Below are 23,912 nucleotides of genomic sequence, written 5' to 3' on the forward strand. Positions count from 1 at the left end.
TTTCTTTAACTAAATTTGTGTGTCACGGGATTCTAAACTTAGAGCCCTCAAAGAGCGAAAAACTTACAGGGTAAAGAAGCTTGCACGAAGCAACAAATCTCATTCCAAGGTTTATGTGTTCGAACTTTGCAGATGCTGTCACCGCGCGAGGATGACGACGACGACAGCCACCTGTGCATTAAGTGCAACTCCACCATCGTCGGACTCGACAACTATATCAAACACAGGAAAGAACGATGTGGGAAGAAGATTGAAACCGCCAAACCTGATCTACCCCCTATCGATCCCCTCGAACCCACCTACAGCCTCGGAGCTGACGTCTTCTTTCAGTCATTAGAACTCCAAAGTAGCGTGAAGAAAACTTCCTTAGCAAGAATCACTCCACCGATACCAATACCCAAAGCCAATCTTGATAGAAAAAGTGCTTTAGCTATTGCGTCTACTTCCAGAGATACGCCGCGAATGAGCCCTTTAGAAACAAACTTAAGAGGCGAAGATTGGATTGGTGGGCACAGCTTAAGGATAGGCGTGAACGAAGATAACCAGACCAAATTGATAAACGCTGTTGCCAGTATCAGTGGGGCAGTGAAGAAAGAAATCCCAACTTCTTCATATAGCATGGGGTATAATGATTATAAAGGTGACGAAGACTCAGAGGAGTCTGAAGAATCGGAAGATGATGACGATGAAGAAATACATCCTACTGGTGGCAAATGGAAGCCACCGCCTAATTACACTGGCGGGAAGTGGAGGCCAGCTTCTCCTGATCACGAGGATTATTTCATAAGAGATATACAAGAACACACTGGAGGGAAATGGAAACCTTTCTTAGCAGACACAAACGACCGCGATGAAGACTACGATGCTCCTCCGCCAGGACACACGAAAGGCAAATGGGTCCCAGGAGCTCACGAGAAAACCCAAATAATGCAAACGACTATACAAAGTAAAGGCTCGGTGCAGTACTGGTGTGGCCCTTGCAACAGGAGGTTGGGCTCTAGAGCTATTTACGAGAAGCACCTAATGTCGAACCTGCACATGAGAAAAGTTCTACCAGAACATGAATTGGAATTTTCTGGTCATTTGCAACCTGTCAGGAAGACAGCAGAAAAGAGAACCACTAGACCTTCGCGTTTTGTTGACGAAAGCCTTTACACTCAATCTAAAAAAATGAAGCGTGATGCGCAATTAGATTCGAATGTAAATAAGCAGGTCAAAAAGAAAAGGAAAAGAAAGCCTCTCTTCGTCCATTGTTCTGGTTGCAGGTCCAGAGTGCGACTTCATTTGATGGGGAAGCATCTTATATCACATTATCATTTTAGAAAAACTACGGAGACAGAAAGCTCTAGCTATAAACAGTTAATTCTTAGCAATATTACTGCTATAGTTCACCAGTCTCCCTTCCAATGTAGCCCCTGCAAATTCTATACCAACTGGCTTTCAAATTTTATGCAACATTGCTATTCAGAAGAACATGAACAGAAAATAACATCAATCGACGGGAGATATTGGTGCTCGTTCTGCAAGTTTGAATGTGAAACGTCCAATGAAATGTTACAACATTTGTCTGGTTCTGAACACAGTGAAGTAATTGCAGTTATTAACAGATCGATGCCAATCATTATAAGAAAAAAGTCAATAATAAGATGCGAAACGTGTCACCAAGAATTTAGGTATAATATTGAAGTCAAACGACATTGTGTCAAAACCGGCCACAAAATGTGCTATACTGCTACTGATGACCATCAAGAATTCCACAAATGTGGATATTGCAGCACAAAATTCAAATCTTCGTTGACATTGGCAGCTCATTTAAAGTCCAAACATAAGAAACAAGCTTTCTTATGCCTCGTCTGTTCACGGTCATTCACCTCTTCAGAAGAAGCGAAGCGGCATCGACAGACTTCAGAACATCGGATTAAGAGAAAAGAAAACATGAGGGAAAAAGGTATCATTACGAAGGAGTTGATGAAGAAATGCCCGTACTGCCCTGTGAAAACAATTTTAAACAATGTTCTAGAACTCAAAGATCATATTAGCAAAGTTCATCCGGAGAAGAAAAGGAAGTAAGTAGAGTAATGCTGAAGTCAAATAAACCAGTTTTTGAAACATGATGATATTATAATTAAATAACTATGTTTTCAGGTGTCCAAACTGTGGGATGGCTTTCATCTTACCTCAAGAAGTATCTCGCCACGTTCGAGCCAAAGCCTGTCAGTTCACGCGGACCCCTCTCAATGCTTCCATACTGTGGAACTGCAGCCAATGTCTCTTCTCAACCGACTCCCAAGCGGAATGCTTCTTTCACGAAGTGTTGCACTCTTCGCCACAAAACGAAATCCGCCGTACTGGTGAGAAAGAGAAGGCGGTTCAGAAATATACTTGTCCTCTTTGCCCAAAGAGTTTCACTAAAGCTTCACTACGCCGCCATCTCAGACAGCACACGTTTGAAAGGCCTCACATCTGCAGAGTGTGTGGAGCCAATTTCACTAGGCAGAGCTCCTTGGATAACCACATGAGAAATGAGCATGGTCCAGGAGTGGCCAAACTACCGAAAATAGCGGAAGAGATTGAACTCAGAGAAGAATTCGTATGTAGCAAGTGTAAGAAGAGCTTTAGTAACAAGTAAGTTCACTCCATTATTTCATTTACCTGACGTTTTAAGTTATCAAAGAACTTTTTATTCATGTCGCATGTTTGTTAATGAAACCATAACCGTAAAATATAATTTATAACAGCTAACACCCCGTGATTCAAAGCAATGGTTGTCGGAAGAGCAAACATGGACGATTACAGAAATAATCGACGCATCACCGCTCAGACGCGCGTCGACATCAATTTGCGACAATAATGCGCACGCGGCGGATGCGTCCGTGTCAAACGTCACACAACTCTTTCACAAATATCGGGAAACATTCATAATTTGACACGACGACCGCTTTGATATGCACCGGCGCACGCCGCACGCCGCACGCGGTGTTGCCAGCGATGACATTTTTATACCCCGCCTCGATAAATTCCCCCCGGATGCTCGGCAAGTTGATATTTTCAGCGTCGCCGGATCAAAATATTAGTGCGAGCGACGCAGACGTTGCAAGTTTATTGTACGCACGTGCTGCAGGTTGATGCGGCGTTTGATTTGGCGGCGCTAAATCGCGAGAGGTTTATTTGCTTGGACAGAGCTCGCGTCTTGTAATTTATTCCAAATGTCACTCTATAAATATGCACCAGGGGGATTAGTTCGGCTCTTCCGACGCTCGCCGTCGACACTGATATAATATTCACCAGACATTCATCAACTGTTACCGTGTCCGATGCCCACAGATCGCATCTACGGTTTCTCAGAGTCGAGCGTTCGATGCCAGAGTGCGATTATAAATAGGTCTTCAATGAATCGCCGAAATATCCTAAATCTGGATGAGCTTCGAACAGTCGTAATTTCTTGATAGTCGACGTTGGAACTGAGGCTTAATTGGTACCGCAGACCGCATGAATCAAGTGAACAGTTGCAAGTTGGGGCGTTAGGGGACGACTAGGGGCGTTCGGCCGGAGCCATTGAGGGCTAGAATCTCTCTGATGAGGGAACTTGTGCGATATCTTACGCGTTATTGCGCCGCGCTGCATTAATGCACTCGCGGCTGCAGTTAGCGGCTTCTCCCGGCGTCGATGGCTTTCTGCTGTGCGACATTTGATTAAAATAATGTGGGTGTTAGAGCGACTTCTGAAAGGTTAGAGGTGAGTTTGAAAGCGGCGTGTTTTGTTAGATACCATTAACAGAAACAACGAAATAAGTAGGTACTTAATATCAACAAGTGTAATTTTTACACAAGAATTTTCAAACTTTTCGGTTTTTTGACGAAGACAAGGCAAAGGCCAGGTTAAAAGTACCTTAACCGGCGAGCATGCATGAAGATTTTGATGAGAGTGGTAGAGAACAATAGTGTACCAAGATTGTAAGCGGAATTCCGTGGTCTCTGTCTACCCCAATTTGAAATAGGCGTGAATTTGTGTATACGTGTGAGTACAATGTTTTTGGTCATCGTCTTATTGCTGAAATACTATGTCATCTAGACAACCTACTGAATTATAGAAATTTTTCGCGCTATTTTTTTTCTTCACGCACAGAGGTGGAATTAGAGACATTTAGGACCTCAGCCACGTTCGTTCACACGAGATTTAACTCCAGTAACAACTAACTATCGTATGTAAGAACGTTCAAAATACGATTACAAAGCATAATTGCTTTATGAAAAACATTCCTAACATAACATAATAGGGCTAGTCAGAGGCATCGCAAGGTGAACTAAATACCGTATTAATTAATTCCGTATTAATTCTAATCAGAATTAATTCCGTATTTCTAGATAAAAAATACGTTCGTAAGATGTGTCCAAAAACTTCTTTAAGGTGCGTAAAGCCATAAGTCATCAGAAGATCTGCAGCCAGTCATGGTATCGATTACTACCTACAATAAATACTATTGGCATGAGATATTATGTACAGTCGTGAGCAATATCCAGTACCCACTTTACTACCCTGTCGCACCATCAATCATCATATTTGATATTTAATGAGATTTACGGTTTAATTTGTCAAAAAAGTTAATGTGACATGGTTTCAAAGTGTATACATATTAGTACTCGTGACCGTACCTTGCTTATAATGACCTAATCTGTAGGTTGGTTGGTCAGGGGGGTTAAAATTGACACATCGAAGCAATTCATCTAAGAAAGCAATATTGCTATTTGACATTTGTTTGCATTGCGCACTTACTTTTATATGCGCAAATGTCAAATTGCAATAAGTATTGCTTTTTAGATGAATTGCTTCGATGTGGCCATTTTAGCCCCCCAGATATGCAATCGCTTCTGTAAAAGATCGGACCTGTCAAATTTTCATGTTAGGTGAGTGGACCCCGTGAATAACGGAATAACGCTATGATGACTTTATTATGTATTTACCTGCGTAGATAAGTCTATAAACAGCTGTAACACTGGCAATTTCTTATCCGGTTGTTGACCTGCCCCCACTTTAGCTGCCTCGCTTTAGCAAAGAAACAGCTAAAATTTGCGTCGTCATGAATAACTTGGTCAGTCGTCACATTCCGGGCGAGTCATCAACGATGCATCTTCTAGACTCCTACGCAGACGAACGGGTTCTGTCAACACATCTGACACATAGGTCAGATATATGATGCCGCCGATTTGCCGCCCGACAACTTTGGACCAATCGCGATCGTTATGTAACCTATCGAAGTGTTCAGGGTCTTGAGTGAGTCAATCAGTTTGCATCCCTCACCCAACTTTACCTCAGCTTGTTAACAGAATGCGATCTAAGCGAATACCAACCTATCTACAGGCGTCTATAGGTTATATCGTCAATGGCTCTACTGTATCCTGGCTCAGTACTAGCATTCTTGCACTACTGGCCCCTGTCCAGGACAACTCGTAATTACAAGCACACACTTGCCACCTTATTTATCGCTCGTTTACTGACGATTTGTGGAAAAAAACTGAGGAAGTTAGCATTGAGGTGAAATAGTGTTAGTTACTTTGTACATTCTTCTACCAAGAAATCTGAAATGCTATGTAGTTATGTTGGGCCTCAGATTGTAATAATATTTTCGCTCAATCTTATTTCAGAAGCGCTTTATCACGCCACGATCCGAACTGCCGGGTTGACGAAGAAAGACAATGCTCTCATGAACACTGCGCTTACATCGCTGCTACGCCTATGCAACTTATCAAGTACATAAATATTTATTTTCCAAAATATCAGAATCAGTTTCCCGCCATCTATGCATTACTTCCAAAACTTATTCTAACAGCGACATCTGTGTATTTGCCACGTAACTACTTACAATAGTAATTTTGAATAGAACGGATAGCTGCTCAGCTTAACAGTTGACAATTTAATATTCCCTGTAATCAAGAGATGGCGCTGTAGACATACATTCTAAACTTTTATATACTGTTTCTGTTGTATTATCTAGATAGCATTATTAAAATACCTTCTTCTTTTTCAGACATCGTCGGGCACATGGCGAGAAAATCAAACACCACGAATGCCTTTATTGCCCTTTTCAAACAGACCAGGCTAGTCACATGAAAAGACATATGGTTTGCCATGAAGGAATCAAACCGTATGCCTGTCCACATTGCCAATTTACCTGCGCTAGTTTAGTAAGTAAATATTTAGTACTGTGAAATACTTACAAGTAACTTTTTTCCTTTGAAAGTCTAATATTTAATATATTTTCCCCCAGGAAAACCTCCGAAAACACGTCCTACGAAGCGGTAGACATCTAGGGCTTTTTCTTTATAAATGTTACTCATGCGAATACCAAACTAACTTGGCAACAGATCTACGGTTCCATCTTACTGATACACATTCTGATAAATATGATGCAAAGACAGCTATTCAGTCTGTGAAGACCCATTTAATGATACCAGAATTTCGAACAGCACAAGAAGTAAAAACTGAAACTATACGAGAATAACATAAGTATGTAGACTATAATATTGTTTCATTTATTGCAATTAAATGTTTGTACATAATTAAGACTGAAATTGACTAAATGTGTATTTTTATAAATAATAATAAAAAAGCGACATCTCTTAAGAATAAAGGAAACACGGTTTTCTCATATTGTGTACAGAGGGCGCCTCCAGTTTCATTCATTTCAATCATTGATTTTCATCAACGTAAATATTACTTGTAGCAACACTGAACTTCCGACTGTCAAAGTGACGATCGAGCGAGGGAAATATTATTATTCGAGCGTGCCACGCCGTGTCGTGGTTGTGTTTTGTGTTTGACGTTTAAAAATAATTCGTACGGCCCACTGTCGTCATTAAATACGATAACCATTTTTTACAATTTATTAAATAAAAAATCTTTAAAATAATAATATCGTAACAAACATTGACGTGAAATTTTCTGTGGACATTTGCGAAAGTGGTGTGCAAAAATTTAAAATTTACGGAATTATGACTGTTTATCTTCATGTGCTGTGAACAGAAAATCGATTAAAATTCAAAATGTCGCTGAAGGTAAGTCGCAAAATGTTAATTAAATCGTAATTTATTAGTCATGTGTATAAAATGTATACCTACTCGATTAAATATTACCATACCAGCAGTTACCTTGCGAATAAAACTGAACAAAATATTTTAAGTAAGTAAACTACCTATTTATTGTTTTTATTTGCACAATTCAGGAACAGAAAGTATATTCTACTTCTTGAGCCTACTTATTGATAACATTCAATATGAACTATCGCAATGTTTACCTACATATGTCTAACTACTCTCAATTCCACCCATATTATTTATTAGTTAATTAAATACCTAGGTAGGTAACTCACCTGTACCATCAACAGTTGTCCGTTGGGGTTAACAACCTCTAGCAAATATTTAAATATCCTTTGTTTACATTTTTATAATCGTGGTTAGCTAAAGCAAATCTTAAATGTCTCATCAAAAATAAATCTCATCTGGGTTATTTAGGTATAAGTTGTGAGGTGGATTATCAACCCCATCAACCCTGGTATCAGGGTTATTATTGAGCCGCCATAGGCCCCTAACATGAGTATAAGTATGCTACCTGTTTGAAGTAGAATACTATACCTACTAGCCAAATAGTTTTATACCTATGATGATATCCACTTAAATACCCTAATGGCCTTTAATGGCCACAGGTCTACCCTCAGTACTCTTACCCATCGGATCTGCAGCGTTTGATAGAAAAATACCCAGTAAATTTTAGAAACAGGTATCGAACCCGGATCCTCTGGGTTGTTGGTAAAGTAATCTGAGTAACCAGCGATGCCCCCAGCGGTCGACCGATACCCAAGTTTCTCCTAATTTTATTTCGAAATGTAACGTAGTAGCTATACTTAAATGTGGAATGCTGATATTGCACATTCCGCGTTCTTAGCTTACCAAATACATTATTAAAATAGCTACTCGGACCACAATTTTTACCCTAAAGGATTCTTAGAGAATTCAAACTACTATGAAAGTAAAAACCGCATGCAAATTCATACAATGGTTCTCGGGATATAGAGGGCTACTATAACCCGTTTATACTGATTATAAAGGTAGGCATCCATAGATTACCAACTAGGCAACTACCTAGGTAGGTACCTAGTCATAGCTAAGCGCTCTGGCCTGAACGCCATCGGAGGAAAATCTACATGTCACGTTAAAAAGAAAAAAATACAATGAACATCCGCAAACATATACCTGTGCTGACCTACTGAAAGCAAAATAAAAGAAAGACCTGGTTACCGGCCACCTACTTCAAGCCGCTCATAAAACGCCTGCGCTCATCTCGTGACCATACAAAGAACGTGCAATTTCTTTTTACTCGACATTCCGCCATCTTTTTGTCGTAAACCAGTCCCAGTAAGGGTGGGTCCATATTTAGCGCGCCTGCGGCAAGGCAGGCCGGCGAGCCGCTTATTCTGCTGCCAGGCTGCGCAGGAGTCTGTTTACTGACGGAAATTTGATGCACCTTTCTGACTATGTATGAAAGGTGAATTATTAAAAATATTGAAATCTGAAATTTTGAAAAACATAAAATTCCAAACAATTATTCAACGTAATTTACCAATTTTAAGACGTTATGGTTGAAGAGACAAAAGTTAAGAACAAGAAAGTCCTAAGCTGTTATTGCGTCTACACGCTTGGCAAGCATTTAATCCTCTGACATCACTTATCCTAGTGTGGTGGCGTGGCCTATATTCCCAGTAAATGTCACTTATGGCGCCATAAAAATTACGCCAGTTGACTGTTGCGTCTCTTATGATTTCCTGACCGAGTGAAAAAATACAAATGGCTATCATTGCGGCTTTACGTTTCTTTCGCAATTCCCCATTCAACCCAAAATTATATACCTATATTTGGTAACCGTAGCCATAGCCACCTACTATCAAATCGAAAGTGACTTGAGTTCTAAAGAAATAAAAATCTACAACATTCTGATTAATTGTGCTTATTTCGGCTAGAGTTATTAGAAATGTGCCAGGGTAGATTTCACTACCTACTAATCAAATTTTAAATTACATATCATAACTAAATAAGTAGGAAAAATTCAGTAAAACAGACAATACCAAAAATATTATACATACGTATATAAGCTCATATTTTAAATCACGACAATGTACATTAAACCAAAGTAAACATCAGACTGCGCCTCGGTAACAGAATGTCGCTGCGCAGACGCAGCCTCCGAGTCAGTGAACTAGCGCCATCTTGTTATGAGGAGCTAATGATGATGAGAGCATCATCAACAGGTTATCATTTCCTGGTTAATTTTGCTGTTCGGGATTTTATTACGGTACACATCTTTATCGGCTGTCTTAACGATCTCTGTGGCAATAGTTTGAAACTTTGAATTTATAGGTCCCGGACACAATTCCCGGTCGAGGAAAGATACAAAACTGACTTTTAAACGGGTCGTACGACCTATATTTAGGCTGTAAGTAGGCTGGTACGATAACCTATCATTTCTTCTTTAACTTTAGAAGTCACACTTTTGTCAGTGTAGCATTTACCACTTGCTATCTCCACCTAGAGTCAATTATTTGTCTTCTTATCCTATCTTATACAAAATTACAGTCAAACTTGTTTTATGATTTACCGGCAGAACCTTTTGGTCCAGCCAAACAGTGTAATGTAAGTATACCAATTTACAGTAACCCACGTGAAAGAATCGCTAACTCTTTATCTAATTATGATGAAGACGTCATTATAATTACTTTACAAAGACTTATCTCGTGTCCAAGACCTTGACTCGGCAATCATGCAGTTTTATTATCGCTAACAGATAACTGAGAGTTCTATTTTCTTACAGTGTAGGTCGTCTAAAAATATCATCAAACATATTCATTGATGCAGGGAGGCCACATTAAGTCCATCCCACGCCGCAGGCGTCTGTCTGGATTTAGATGTAGACACCGTTACGTGTCTGCTCTCAGCTGTACTGATACTTCGTGGGCTGTTTGTGTGTCAAGTTAAATATAACACCCTGGTTTAGGTATGTACATGATTTCCACAGTACAAGACAACAGTAGAGAACGTGTATTTATTTATTTATTATGGTGTATCCACAGTACATACACAAACACACAAAATAAAATACACATAGGAAAAGTTCCAGTATGCCTACCAATTATAGACGCATACTCGTACAACACTGATAATTAAAAGTAGAAACTAAAGTTAACAAATTAAAAAGAACAATAATTGAAAATAAAATTTAAAAAAAGGAAAAAACATAGATCGTGTAAACTTTCTTTAAACAACGTTAAAATGGTATGAAAAAAATAAAACGAAAACTAAAACTATTGCAAAATGCGTGTTATCACTTTTGGTATGAAATTCTGAGATGGATCTTTAGAATCTCTACATAATAAGTTTCGTACCATCGTGCATCGCCGCAACTTACTGCGCAGAACCACAAACGAGTAGATAGAGGCGAGTAGGCACAAATACTTATGTAAGTATAGACTTACGTATATGTACGTATTTTTGACGCCACAATAAGGCCTTATTTCACTAGAACACCAGAGAAATTTTTTTTTTTACCTATGCAGTTCAATCCCAGAAAATTTGGGATTGAACTGCATAGGTACGTTTTGTACTTGGAGCAACCGTGAAGACACCACCATGGTGTCCTAGTGAGATAGGACCCTTAGTGTCACGAAAAACCTTCCCCACTGATTGTATAGGTATTAATGCCAGGGTATATCTGTATAATATCTTTCAAAGCGAACGCTAAAGATAGCTTCAATTAACAGATTAGATCAGATTTGCATAGCGATCACGATGAATGGATGAAATTGATCTCGCTGCTCCGACGTCGATGTAAATTAAGATAAATGTCAATGCCGTTACACCCACACGCAGTCCCTTCTAATCGAACCAAACATTTCCTGATCAAAATAACCTCTAGCATCCTGCACTTTCAAGCTTAGAAAAAGAAAACAAATTCGATCAGTCTTCTTCTATCGTGTGAGTTGTGAGGTGAAGTACCAGCCTCATCAACCCTGGTGTCAGGGTTAATGTTGAGCCAAGGGCCCCTGACATGACTCATGTAACGACTACGTACTTATCAGTAAGTAGTAACCGGGACCAACGGCTTTACGTGCCTTCCGAAGCCCGGATCATCTTACTGACGGACAATCTGGTGATCAGCCAGTAATGTCCTAAACAAACTAGGGAACACAAAGTAACTCTTGTGATATGTCCCCACCGGGAATCGAACCCGAGACCTCCGGATCGTGAGCCCAACACTCAACCACTGGACCACGGAGGTCTTTCAAATTCGATCAGTGGTCAGTGATCAACACTTTTAAAACACGTCATTAACCTTCATCCCGTACAAACATATAAATAGACGGCTGTAGGGGAAGTTTTAGGGAAACAAGTACGTTGAGGAAAGCATTGGGGAAATTCAATCAAGCACCAGTCTCACCTATTTGACGGGCATTGAAGTGACACTTGACGATTTGGTTTAGGAGGGTATGTGGGTAGGGAATACTATCACGTGAAAAGCTAATATATTTCATATTTACTTCAAAACCACCACACCACCACAAAAAATAATAAAAGTTTTCATCTCGAGCTCCTCCGTGCTTCGGAAGGCACGTTAAGCCGTTGGTCCCGGTTGCATTAGCAGTCATTAATAACCACCAATCCGCAATGGGCCCGCGTGGTGGTTTAAGGCCCGATCTCCCTATCCATTCATAGGGAAGGCCCGTGCCCCTGCAGTGGGGACGTTAATGGGCTGGTGATGATGATGATGACTTCAAAAAAGAGCTTTTGAGAAAATTCTTGAAATCATATCTTGAAAATAGTAGGTATCGTTTTGAAGAAACTCTTTGTAGGAAATGGGGATTCCCAAAATACGTGATTGGCAACCCAAGTAACAAATCTCCTCTTTAATGGGTATTAAAACATATCTTTTACAGCTAGACGTTACCTATAGTATGTCTGTAGATGTATGTCGCGGCGCGAGAAGAACAGACGGCCCGCTGGTTCTGCGAATCGATCCCTACTCTAAATACGGCGAAACTGGTCGCGGGTAAATGTCACGCGGCTGCAGATAGATCTGTGCTCTGCATTTATAGCTTCTACTGATACGATTGTGTGACTCGCATTAATGAGGCGACTCGAATAACTACTTTGGAAAATTCTCAAGGTACAATAGTATTTCTCTTTATTGTCTGCTTTTCAACCTACCAAATTTACCCTTACAACCTACTGTGGGTTGTGTGGTGATATATGTACCAAATTCGTACTGGTTGACGACAGAAAGTTCTAATAACAAACTGCTTGGCACCTAATGTAGGATGGTCATCAGGGCCGTTAGTCACGTTGCAAACAACAACCAACCAGTTTTTTTTGACGTGACTTATTGTAGATTTGCCGCAGGTGGCATTACTTCTCTCACCCGGTACAACGTTTAAGACAATAGGCCTGAGGGTGCCCAGTTGGGCGCGAACCTCGGCTCAGGGCGTCGTCTGAGAGGATAAAATATTTGAAAGAATTAATCGACCCCAGTGGGTCGATAGAGATAAGCGCTGATTGAGGGAAGTCGTCGACCACGCCGACGGGGTCGGTATCGGGGTCCTGAAGTGTTTGGTGTCGCGAGCTTATTGGCTGCCTCTATGGCTAGAGTAATCGAGACAACCAACCAGTGAAATTGATAGAAATGTACGGGATTGACAAAAGGCGACATGAGTCTCCGTCCTATGACTAGACCGAGTATTTATGGAGCATGCGCAGTATAGAGCCATACGATTATAATCCACTTTATGACTACAATAAAACCCAACGATCAGGGGTCAATGACCCTAACCATATAAACAGCTGAGCTTTACAATTTCCTTAAGACTGATAGTTAAATCATTACCAGTAACAGTAGCATTGTAGTAACAAGAATAGCAATATAAACAACAACTGTTAATGCAATTATACTTTATCTTTCGTCAAGATTTTATCTTTACTGCTACCAACATAAGAATGAATAAAAAAAACTGAACATGCACCGACTATTTTTTGCATGGTCACTGCTTTCGCAGTAAATATGCGGCAGTTACCTAAGTAGTTATTAGAAGATAAATCTCGATATGCTCTCGATTGATTATTTTATCCATCATTATCATCATCAGCCCATTAACGTCCCCACTGCTGGGGCACGGGCCTTCCCTATGGATGGATAGGGAGAACGGGCCTTTAACCATCACGCGGGCCCAGTGCGGATTGATGCTTATTAACGAAAATTTGCTAAAGCGGCCGAGACCAACGGCTTAACGTGCCTTCCGAAGCACGGAGGAGCTCGAGATGCAAACTTTTTTTTGTGGTCACCCATCTTATCTGGCCATTGCGAAAGTTGCTTAACGTCAACAATCGCAGACCGAGCGCGTTTACCGCTGCGCCACCGAGCTCTTCCATTTTATCCATACATTTTTTAAATGTGAACATGACATGGAAAAGTGATTCCAGTAAATCTTGCTTAGTTTTCCGCCCTCATCCACTTCACAAGCTGCTTATTAAAATTAAAGCCCTGACAATAAAAAATCAAAGCAACAAGGTAATAACTTGTCAACCTCCTCAGATTACGAAACGCACTCAGGTGGCAGGAATCAACCGGCTACCTTCTAATTGGCAGCCGGACATTACTGCAATTAAGACAGTGCTTCTAATTCCAGCATTTAGCAGCTTAACGGGCAACTGTCCAACGCAGTTCAGTATAATGTCCACTAACGATTGCGTAACTAATTGCACAGGATTGTTAACTATACCTACTTGCAACAAAACACGCCAATTTACCGTTAACTTGGTAACATGCGACACTGGAGTACGTATAGTGCTTAGTCGGGTTTTTGTCGAAAAAATATGATACAAATGCCATCCGAATAATCCAAACCTTTACAATATCGAGTACTCCATTCCCCACCCTGTCCAATGCAATGCAATGCAAATTTTTTAATCATCATCGTTGTCGTGTCTAAAAATAGTCTAAAATGATGCATTTTGGGTGTTGGTCACGTCTACCAATTCACCATACGGTTCATATCACATATACTTAGTCCAGCTTAGGACTTCGTATCACACCGACCCCGCCGGCGTTGTCGACGATTTCCCTCAATCAGCGCTTATCGCTATCAACCCACTAGGGTCGATTAATTCTTTCAATTATTTACCCTCTCAGACGACAAAGCTGCAGACTGTGCACTTCCGTTAAGCAACTGCCTATCTTATCTGCCCTTTCCAACTAATATAAATCAGTCTTGAGAGAAAGTACCTACAGTCTACTCTCAGATTACTCTCCACTTGGAACGTAACGGGTATCCAGTTTTTTGTTATCAATTTATTTTGGATGTACATGCTTACCTAAATCCAATTCAATCCAATCCAATTTGCTGGAAGAAATTTCTAGAAATAATCCGTAAATGGAAAAATAAAATTCTTATTGTTAGAAAAACGAAAAGTGCATTTGTAAGACTATTGATTTTCTCACCAGTTTTTAAAATGCCAGTTAACCAACCTTTAAAGGAAGAATTAACACTTTTTTGGCTTGCCATAATAGCATGCTTAGCCTTTGCGTGAGGAGTCGTGTCCACACATACATTATATTACTTTCACGGTCTCTGTGTGTTGACCTGTGAAATTTTAATCACTTTGTTTGAACAGTACTTGTCCTTAAAGGTAATCCCTTTAATCTATTAGGAGTTCGTTAAGATAATCTTTTCCTTTCAAAATCGGCTTACAGTATGATGTCATATCCTGAGAAGAAATAAGGCCATTGATCGTTATACCCTAATCATACAAAGTTTTCTCCGCATAATAATCAAATCAATTTATTTGCAAGAACACATAGAATAAAAAAAAAGTGGTAAAATAATTCAAATAACAATGTTGTGATGTGTTCGGCCTGCATGCAGGCGTACAAATATACATTAAAAAAAATAAAGAAATGGTACATTGAAAAGAAGATTATTGAAAATATACTTATTATTAAAAAAATACAAAATGTAATTATTTTTATGTTCAAAATATTCCTTCAAATTATAGTAACATTTGTCCTTATGCCATTTGCACAACACAACTTGTAATAAAAGTTAATATCTTATATTTCATAGAAATTGTATGTTATCGAGAGTCCTTCTTGGAAATTTACAATGTCAGTAGTTTTTCCAGTAGCATTTCTACGACCTCCATCGTTCTTAGAAGTGCTTACAAACTGCCTGTAGCAAACTGGACCGATTACTGAACAAAGCATTAAAGCTAAGAGGATTACTGCGACAACCGGTAACATAAAGACACGTTACGGACTGCGTAGAAGATATCTTTAGAAGTGACAGACACCTCATGTAACAGTTAAACGCCGGGTACAAAAGTCTTGGCAACATATAGACCAGTTTCTGGATACAATGACAGAAATATAAGGACAAAAGATAACTTTGGTGAGAGATAGAATGAGTGCAAAGCATAACTGTTGTTCATGTACCATAAGGAACTGTAATTTTTGTTGACAAAAAGTAAAAATTCAGACAGCATATTAAACAAGACAACCTTGAGTAAACAATGAATTATCGATATTGAAATCTAATGAATGACAAGATGGTCACTGTCCTTATTTTGCAAAAAAAAACCTAAAATTCAAATTCAAATAACGAGAACAAAACATTCGAACCTACTCATTGTTAAATCTTGACCTGGTTTCAGAATCCGACAACTATTCAAACTCAATTGAATCACGCAACATTTAGTCAAGAATGTGTACAATGATGATCATCACTATTTACAGCTGTGACGTGATACATCACCACATGTAGGTAATGTACCCGATGACCCTGCGCTAAATGGCACTTCGAGTCCTCTGTCAATCGTCTAACATGTCGTTTTCCTTCAAGACCTCATACAAATCGTGGAATTACGTCACATTCATGACTGCCCTGTCCTCTGTAGGTAATAGCTAGGTTAGGTACTCATAATCCGATTCTAACGAGTTAAATGTTATGATGTTTATATAGATCCGTATTCGGAACATGATATTCAAATTGAATAGTTACAAGTTTACCAATAACATTTATGACAAAGTGAAAAATCCTGCATAATCATTACCGGTCAGTTAACAACGAACATCTGCTATTTCGACGCGACGTGATAATGTTAGGTATAAATAAACAAACGACGAGCGACTGCGAACCGGATCGTATTTTCTGTGTTAAATAATTCTCCACAAAAATTGGGTTAACGTTAATTATTGACGAATTTGCTCTAAATACGGAAGGGTCAGGGTCCCTGACTCGGGGATAATCCTTTCCGGTAGTCGAGCGACCTTTAAAACAAACTCCAGTTCCCCAGCTTACCTATATATCTATTTAACCTGTACTGTATTTAACCTACGTTTCTTTATCTTCTTTATCTAGATCTGAGTCTTAAAATAAAAGTACGCTCAATACCCTTGAGCTTGGGTCTCCTGTCGGTATGTACAACTGCTCAGAACTATTTCATGTTCATTACAAAACTTTACTTGCCTGTCCATTTTGTAGCCTATGCTGAACAGTTCATATTTCAACCATGATTATCAACGTCGCCAATTATACCACAAGTAGTGCCTAAGTAGTAGAAAATAGAAAAAAGTGTCCTCTGATTTTCCGTGACATCTCACACGATGCCGATTTTTGCAACCGAAAAAGGTGATCTCAATGTTTATCTTTGGGGTACCATTGCTAAAATTGTTTACTTACCTACAAAAAACCCGAAAGTAGATACTTAAGTATATAAATCGACAAGGCAAAGGCCTGTAATGATCTCATAATGTCAACTCAATTTTTTTGAAATAGAACCTATTAACTTTTTAATCGAACAACATTATGCTTATGCAAATATGATAATAACCAGCACTAATTGAAATGTTTATAACCAAACTGTGAAACCTAAAAAACATGTAAGAAGATGATTCAATAAAGCAAAAAAAAAATATACAAAAGTTACAAATAGCGAGTGTAAAGGTGAATTGTAAAGGACGTGAATCCGAGAGACATTGACTTTTCCGGATAATTTCATATTGCATAGTTTTTAACTTTTTGTCATTAAACACATTATTAGCAAGTCGCGACGTGTGTCTCTTAAATCTTATAAGTAATTACATGCCACTCCCTATTGGTCCGACCAAGTTGAGAATGCCATCCATAAGTCACATCAAAATAAAAAGATTACTTAGTATCTATAGAAGGATTGCTTAGAATCGATAAAAACCAGCATGTTGATCTTTTAATCTTAAGAAAAACAGAAGTTAGAACTGGTGTAGTACCTAGTTGTAATTAATACGGTTGTATTCTGCCATTGTGAACCCGTGAACCGGTTGCTTAGCTAGTTATGTAAGTTGTCAATGACGACAAACTTGGTCAACGAAGTAAACAAGTTAGATATCTACTAATCGAAATATAATCTGCGATCGCTGGTCGACAAACAGATTTGATTGACTTGTTTAACATAAGCTCACGAGAATATTCCCAATTGGGCTAGTCAACGGTATGTTCAAGTTACGGAATCAAAAATACCTTAAACAACTCTAGCAGACAGCTCTGTCATGCGTGGGTACTTAGTTCATCTTGCTTTGGTTACTTCTGACCACCCCAATTGGGAAATAGTCGTGAGCTTTTATGTTATGTTTCAAAGTCATCTATGATAATTACGTTGAATAGGTAAATGATTCTGATTCTAGACCAAAATCTTCTTGCTCAAGCAAGTTTTAGTTCCCATGACTCATCGTCTCTTCACCCGCGTCCGTAACATTAAGTAACAAACTTGTAGTTGTGTAAATCGATGCAATTTACATCTTGTTCCGCTGCAACTTTCGCTGCGATGTTGTGACTCATCCCCTGACCTCGACCTGACCCTGACTCGCTGGCTCTCACTCGGTTCTCATTGACAGGGAAGACGTGACGATAGAATACCATTCTTCCTGTTTCGTGTTGATTGTGAGGTCGGTGACCGACCTCATCAAACTTCATGTCAAAGTTATTATTGTATCCTCAAATACTTTTGCTTACTTGCTAATAATAACCGGGACCTACGGCTCAGCGTGCCTTCGGAAGTAGGTACGGAATCATCTTGTTTCTTTGACAATCAGGTGATTAATTTCAGCCTGCAAAGTCCTGTCCAAACTAGTAATTGTCAGAATATGTCCCCACAAGGAGTCGAACTCTTTATTGAACCTTTTATAGAGTTCAAACCCTTGCTAATGAATGCCGATTAGAAAGTGAGTACCGGCAACTCATCACTGTCATACCTCTACGTGAACTAGGCGACAACTTGATAGATATGGACTGGATTCTGCACCACATTTTTTATACGGTTACATTTACATTTACAAGCTGTTAAAACAGGTTAAGCAAATGCCAATACTAAAATCTGAAACGGCATGTTTCGCTGCCTCTTGCTAATTTTTCCTCGAAACATTCCACGGATTTCCATCAGCTGTGTGAGAACTTGCAATCCCTTCGAAGACTAGTGTGAATAAAAAGAAATTGTTAAGCTTCGAAGGCCAGCTACAATGCGAGATGGGGTCAACGGCCGCAGCTTTTTGTCGAGTACCGAACAATGCATCAGTGCAGCTGCCAGAATGCACCATTGCATAACGTACCAGGAACATTGCGTATTGGTGAGTTCAAAAGAATTGATGGGAAACCGTTATGATAGGTACTGAGGCACCTCACACGTCATAACTTTGTAGAACTGCAACATTCTTACTATTACTTACTAAATCTGTGTATTCCAGAGCAAAAAAAATCACCAGTAGGTACTACCCCTTTTGTACGTTTTGTACCCAAGAGAAAATAACGAAAGAACAATACTGTTAATGGAAACAGTTAATGATTATTTGGCCCAAACATCGGCCAAGGTCGCAATTCGACACCGTTACAAAAATACTAAATTCCCCTGAGTGTTCAATTTCAGCTTATCGCGAGCGCTTAAAGTTATTATTAACTGTTATATATCACGAACTGGAATACACCATCTTGGAAACACTTTACTATGTTAAAAAAAGCTCGCTATCAGCTCACTAATGGAATATTTACTAGAACTAGGATCTGAATTAAATAAAACTAGTCAAAGATAAGAAGAATTCTTACTAGGATTGTGTTTTATCCATAATGTGAATCTCAAATAATTTGAAATAATATCGTGTTCATATTAAAACAAGAAGTCACACATGAAAGTCAGGATGAGTCTGTTAACAAGACCGAATGAGTCTCGCCGAGTAATTATTCAAGCGATTTACATAAAAAAGGCGGACATGATAGAGCGGACGACGGCCTTGAGACTAATGCATTATGCACTGGCAATGACTTTGAAGACAATTTCTAGAACAAATACAACAATGAAGACACATTTTGAAAGACTCCTAAAATATCACAATAGGAATTTCAACTATCTATCGAAGTATCGACCCAAAGTATGAAAAATGCAACAGGACGAGAGAGAAAAAGGCATAAAATTTTCCGTTTAGATCTGGACGGACCAAAATCGGAACGTGACTTGGCGCACAAGTTGCGAAAGAGTTTATTGAGACCTCATGATTCAGAATGGGAAATTCAGAAATATCTTACACCATTGCAGATGATAAAACTGTGCCACTAGTTACCGAAGAATCTATCAAATATTCTGGCAGATTCTAGCTGTAGTATGTAAGACACTTATCAGCAAACTAATAAACAGGCCCTTAACATTGTAATAGTCATACAAGGTTATGCGAGAGATGGTTACCATTAGACACACCATCAAATCAATATTTATTGTACAAACAACAAACTAATAGTTATTGACTACCGATATGACACATGCGTTAAAGTTATGGGCACTCCCACTTGACAATAACTTGTAATAATTCAAGTTGTTTGACAATTACTTAAAGTTGGACAAGAGTAATTGATTAGGTCTTGTGGAAACTTTAGTAGAAAAAAAAAGATAATGTAACTATATGGCGTTAAATATATGTAGTCCTTGACATTCAGGCTTTCAGCAGTAAGGCAGAACAGTTTCTTGGCAAGCGACGCAGAGCGTGAAATATGCGGCAACTGACGCAAGGTCATACATAATAATGTATCCATTCGTGTCTAGGCTGTTATACTAAGCAGGTTTATATAAGTGATAGTAAGTGCTGGTGCTATTGATAGAAATTACGTGGATACTGCAGACTGATATAGCACTTTGTATGTTACCAAAACAAATACCTATTGAAAATAAGGAATTTTTTTTTACAAAATGAATGAATTTAATTTGTTTTAAGTTGCAAGTTCAACTATATCAGTTATTTCACATACCAAATGTTATCTTGCATAATTAAATCCAGTACTAAAACGAAAATGCAACTGCCTGGACTTTTGAAAATATTGCTATAACTGTTTAGCCAGACTAAGATATTATCATCTTTTCTTTTGAATTGAACGTTTTTTTCCCAGCCCAATCCTTTTAACCGGTACAACTGTTCATGTTGTCGACAGGATATTTCAAAATAGTACAGAAAGCTAATGAGGAAACAGCCGAAACGTTGAAACAACTTCAAACATCAAGCCGCAGCTACCGCCGTAAACCGTCAACTAATAACCTTTGTTGTCGATAACAACACCATTCTGAAATTTAATTGTGGGAATCGTTAAAACACGCCGTGTTCATACATTGTTGTAAGGAAGTATCATTTCGTAATATAACGTTTGTAATTCATGTTCCAAAGCACCCAACTACTATGAGTTGGCATAATTTATGTTTCCCGAGACTTCGTGCGAGTAATTTTGCATACTTGAAGAGTCATAAACCACTGTAGAAATAGCTGTAATAGTCAGCAAGACGTCATTTCGAGCCCTACGGGGGCTATGTGGGGCTCCCCAGGTGTCTGCACCCGGTATACCCACTAAAACCCAACAGTGTTCCTTCTTGCTGCCACGTGGCGGGGACACGGCAACGCAGTTGCACACAACCTTTACTAATGTTTACCTAACATGCAGCAACTGAAGTCAAGACCACTCAGCAAGAAGTAAAACTGCCACTTACAGAGGAATTACTGGATAAAAAAGTATGCTAAATCACTCGATAATCGCGTACACGTAAATAGTGACGCCATGCAAGACTTTCTAACGGGTCCGGTGTCAACTAATAAATAGCAGCACGCGACATCGCGGTGTGAGGGAAAGTTTACATTCGACACTCCTTCTAGGTCACACATGTTGACACTAGATAGCTAAGAATGTTATCGCTGCAGGGAAATGCACTGCAAACAATCCATCATCAGGTAACGACGAAGACAGCCTCAGACTAACTCGGCACATTATTATGTAGCTATAGTTTACCTTGGGTGATATAAATCGATGTTGTGACAACAACAAGGATGCGGACAGCGTTTGGCTTGTTTATGGTTTTGTTTACAGCGTCGTTACCCTAGAGCTTTACTCTCTACACAAAATGAAATATAGGGTCCTGTGCTTATTTTATGGGAACAGTCTAAAGCGAGTAGATACATAGTTAGCTGTATCCTTTTCTGGACAAACATTAGGTAGAGAAAGAAGCTTCCTCAAACTTCATACTCTATTTACGTCGCAGGAGAATGCCTAGACTGGCAAAATTCTATTTTTAGTAGTCACATAAATGAATTCAGGAAAGTTATAGCACTCTTAAGGGAATAGTGATTAAGACTGCTTATTTCAAGTTCGCTATCTAAAATCGGCAATTAATTTGCATTTACATTATCATTTAGAGCTCCCTTTGTTTTCTATTTTTATATAACATATTTTTCTATATGAAAACGATTCTTCACGAAATGCTCATTATCCAGTGGGCAGATTAGAAAGCGTCGTTTATTCTCAGCTGTTACCACCACACTTTAAGTGTGAAGTAAACATTTGCCAAATAACTGTACCTAACATCTTAATGACTTGAAATATGTGTAGAAACTCTGTATTTGCTGCAATAAGCTGCGATGTAATGACTTTGCATTCGATATACTCAATAAGAGCCCCATCAAGAATCATGTGACTTTGAAGTGAATCATAGATGACTTATCTATGAATTTCTGTTACCTCATTTACTTTGTTTTATTGCTATCTTAAAATCAATTCTTATTTCCCTTCTTATAGTTACAAGATTTTTGTGCTGTTAGAATCGTTTTTACCGTTGAATAGCTTTAAGTATACTTTCGATACCCCTCCGTTCATCTCATAAGCCAGACGTTTGATGTATCAATTTACTCTACGTTCAACCAAATAAGTGGGTTGTAAAATTGAACTATAATTATTAATTCTTTATACTTACTATTATAGTGAACGAACATTGAGTTCCGTCTCATATTATTATGTGCATGACGCACAAAATCAAATATAATAGCTATAATTGTGTATGGAAAGTAAAAGTCTGTAATTTATTTTTAAGAAGCTGTATGTTTCGTGCTGCGGAATTCTGTACGTAATCGTATCTATGTGCTATTCTTATCTGGGGGCACGGGAGTGCCCCCGCCAAGACGAGCAACGCGAAACGCAAGGGCAGGGCACTACCTACCTTTTCTCGAAACGTTTTGTCGATTTTTTTAACTCTCGTAAGTTAGGATTATACCACATAATTATTATATTAATTTGGTTTAGCAGTACACTTATTGAAGATATAACTCATAGCTATTATACTTTAGATTTTATTAATATGCAATAACCTCCAATTTTGACACTCACTGACTAACTGACTGGCTTATTAACGATCATCAAAAATATAAGGTACTACCTGATGTCTTAGAAAGCTGCCGTTTCGCTGCCATCACAGGAGCGTAAGATGAGAAAACTATTTCATGTCGTCACCATTCGCAACAAATTTATTTACGAGTACTGTTCATTGCTATTCTGTTAAATAGTTCTTGTAGTAACGAAACGGATAAGCCCCATATTTCGCCTAACATGTAGAGTTTGTAAACTTAGGGTTTGTCTAGTTAGGGTGTGTAGAGTTAGAAGCTTGGCTCTACATGAGATCTGATAACTTTTTGACATTGCGGTCGATATAATCTCGTCTTGGCAACATTTTACATGAAAATGTTTTTGTTGGGATCTCTTTTACATGATCAGTTGCTACCAAGTTGTAAACATTCACATTCTTTGTTCCTTTGCCTTTTATTTGGAGCTTTGTACTCGGTAGAAATAGAGAGTTGTTTACATCCGGCGTCGGTCGACAAAAAATCCGCAGTAGGTTAGACAATACCGCTATATTACTGAAGCGTTATGCAATGTGATTGTATCGAATTTGGCGGGAAGTTGCTGTTCCATTGCCTTAAACGTTTCGAGGTCACTTCGAAGTAAATATTAGGTACCTAATATTATCCTCTACGTTTTTGTCTTCCCCAGCCATTATTCCATTGCCTATAACTAAATCTGCTTTTCCAGCTCTAAAATTTTCTGTTACTGTATCTTTATCAAGTTGAACGTGTTCGAAATTTAAATGGTTGCCTAGTCTGGCTTTGCTTCCATCATTGCGTTTGTGTTTTGTAAATGTTCAATCCAGTCCTTTATTTGTACACATTTCAAAAGAGTTTTATATAAGGTTCATTGGAATGGCAGAACCATGTCGAGATCTATGAAAGAATTGCATTACACGACCGCTTGCGGCGAAATAGTCGTTCAAATCTTATTTAATTACCTGGGTAGTAAGGAATTGTATTACAGGTAGTTATATTTTAAAACACACAATTTCCTTAGTAATTGCCTCATTATTCTTTGTTTTAAATTCAGGCAGCGTTTTAGTGCTGTATAAATAAGTATTATTATAAATAATATTCTCCATTTGAGGCCATATGGGGCGTATAACAACTACAGAATTAACTTCGCTCTAGTAACTATAAAGTATAGTATTAAGTGT

General features: G+C 38.8%; 2 protein-coding genes across 2 annotated transcripts in view; both read left to right on the forward strand.

Moving 5' to 3' along the window:
- LOC126367755 (zinc finger protein 43) overlaps positions 1–6,561 on the forward strand; it is a 29,619-nt gene extending 23,058 nt beyond the window's left edge. Inside the window, exons 2-6 of the mRNA XM_050011479.1 lie at positions 133–2,066; positions 2,146–2,625; positions 5,643–5,747; positions 6,026–6,182; positions 6,266–6,561. Coding sequence (XP_049867436.1) covers positions 133–2,066; positions 2,146–2,625; positions 5,643–5,747; positions 6,026–6,182; positions 6,266–6,499 — 2,910 coding nt within the window. The 3' untranslated portion in view covers positions 6,500–6,561. The remainder of the gene's footprint in view (positions 1–132; positions 2,067–2,145; positions 2,626–5,642; positions 5,748–6,025; positions 6,183–6,265) is intronic.
- A 198-nt stretch (positions 6,562–6,759) lies between these two features.
- The window catches only part of LOC126367833 (ankyrin repeat domain-containing protein 29), a 37,210-nt gene continuing 20,057 nt past the window's right edge, over positions 6,760–23,912 (forward strand). Inside the window, exon 1 of the mRNA XM_050011602.1 lies at positions 6,760–7,052. Coding sequence (XP_049867559.1) covers positions 7,041–7,052 — 12 coding nt within the window. The 5' untranslated portion in view covers positions 6,760–7,040. The remainder of the gene's footprint in view (positions 7,053–23,912) is intronic.

The sequence above is a fragment of the Pectinophora gossypiella genome, chromosome 6, assembly GCF_024362695.1.
Source record: "Pectinophora gossypiella chromosome 6, ilPecGoss1.1, whole genome shotgun sequence".
Taxonomy (NCBI): Eukaryota; Metazoa; Arthropoda; class Insecta; order Lepidoptera; family Gelechiidae; genus Pectinophora; species Pectinophora gossypiella.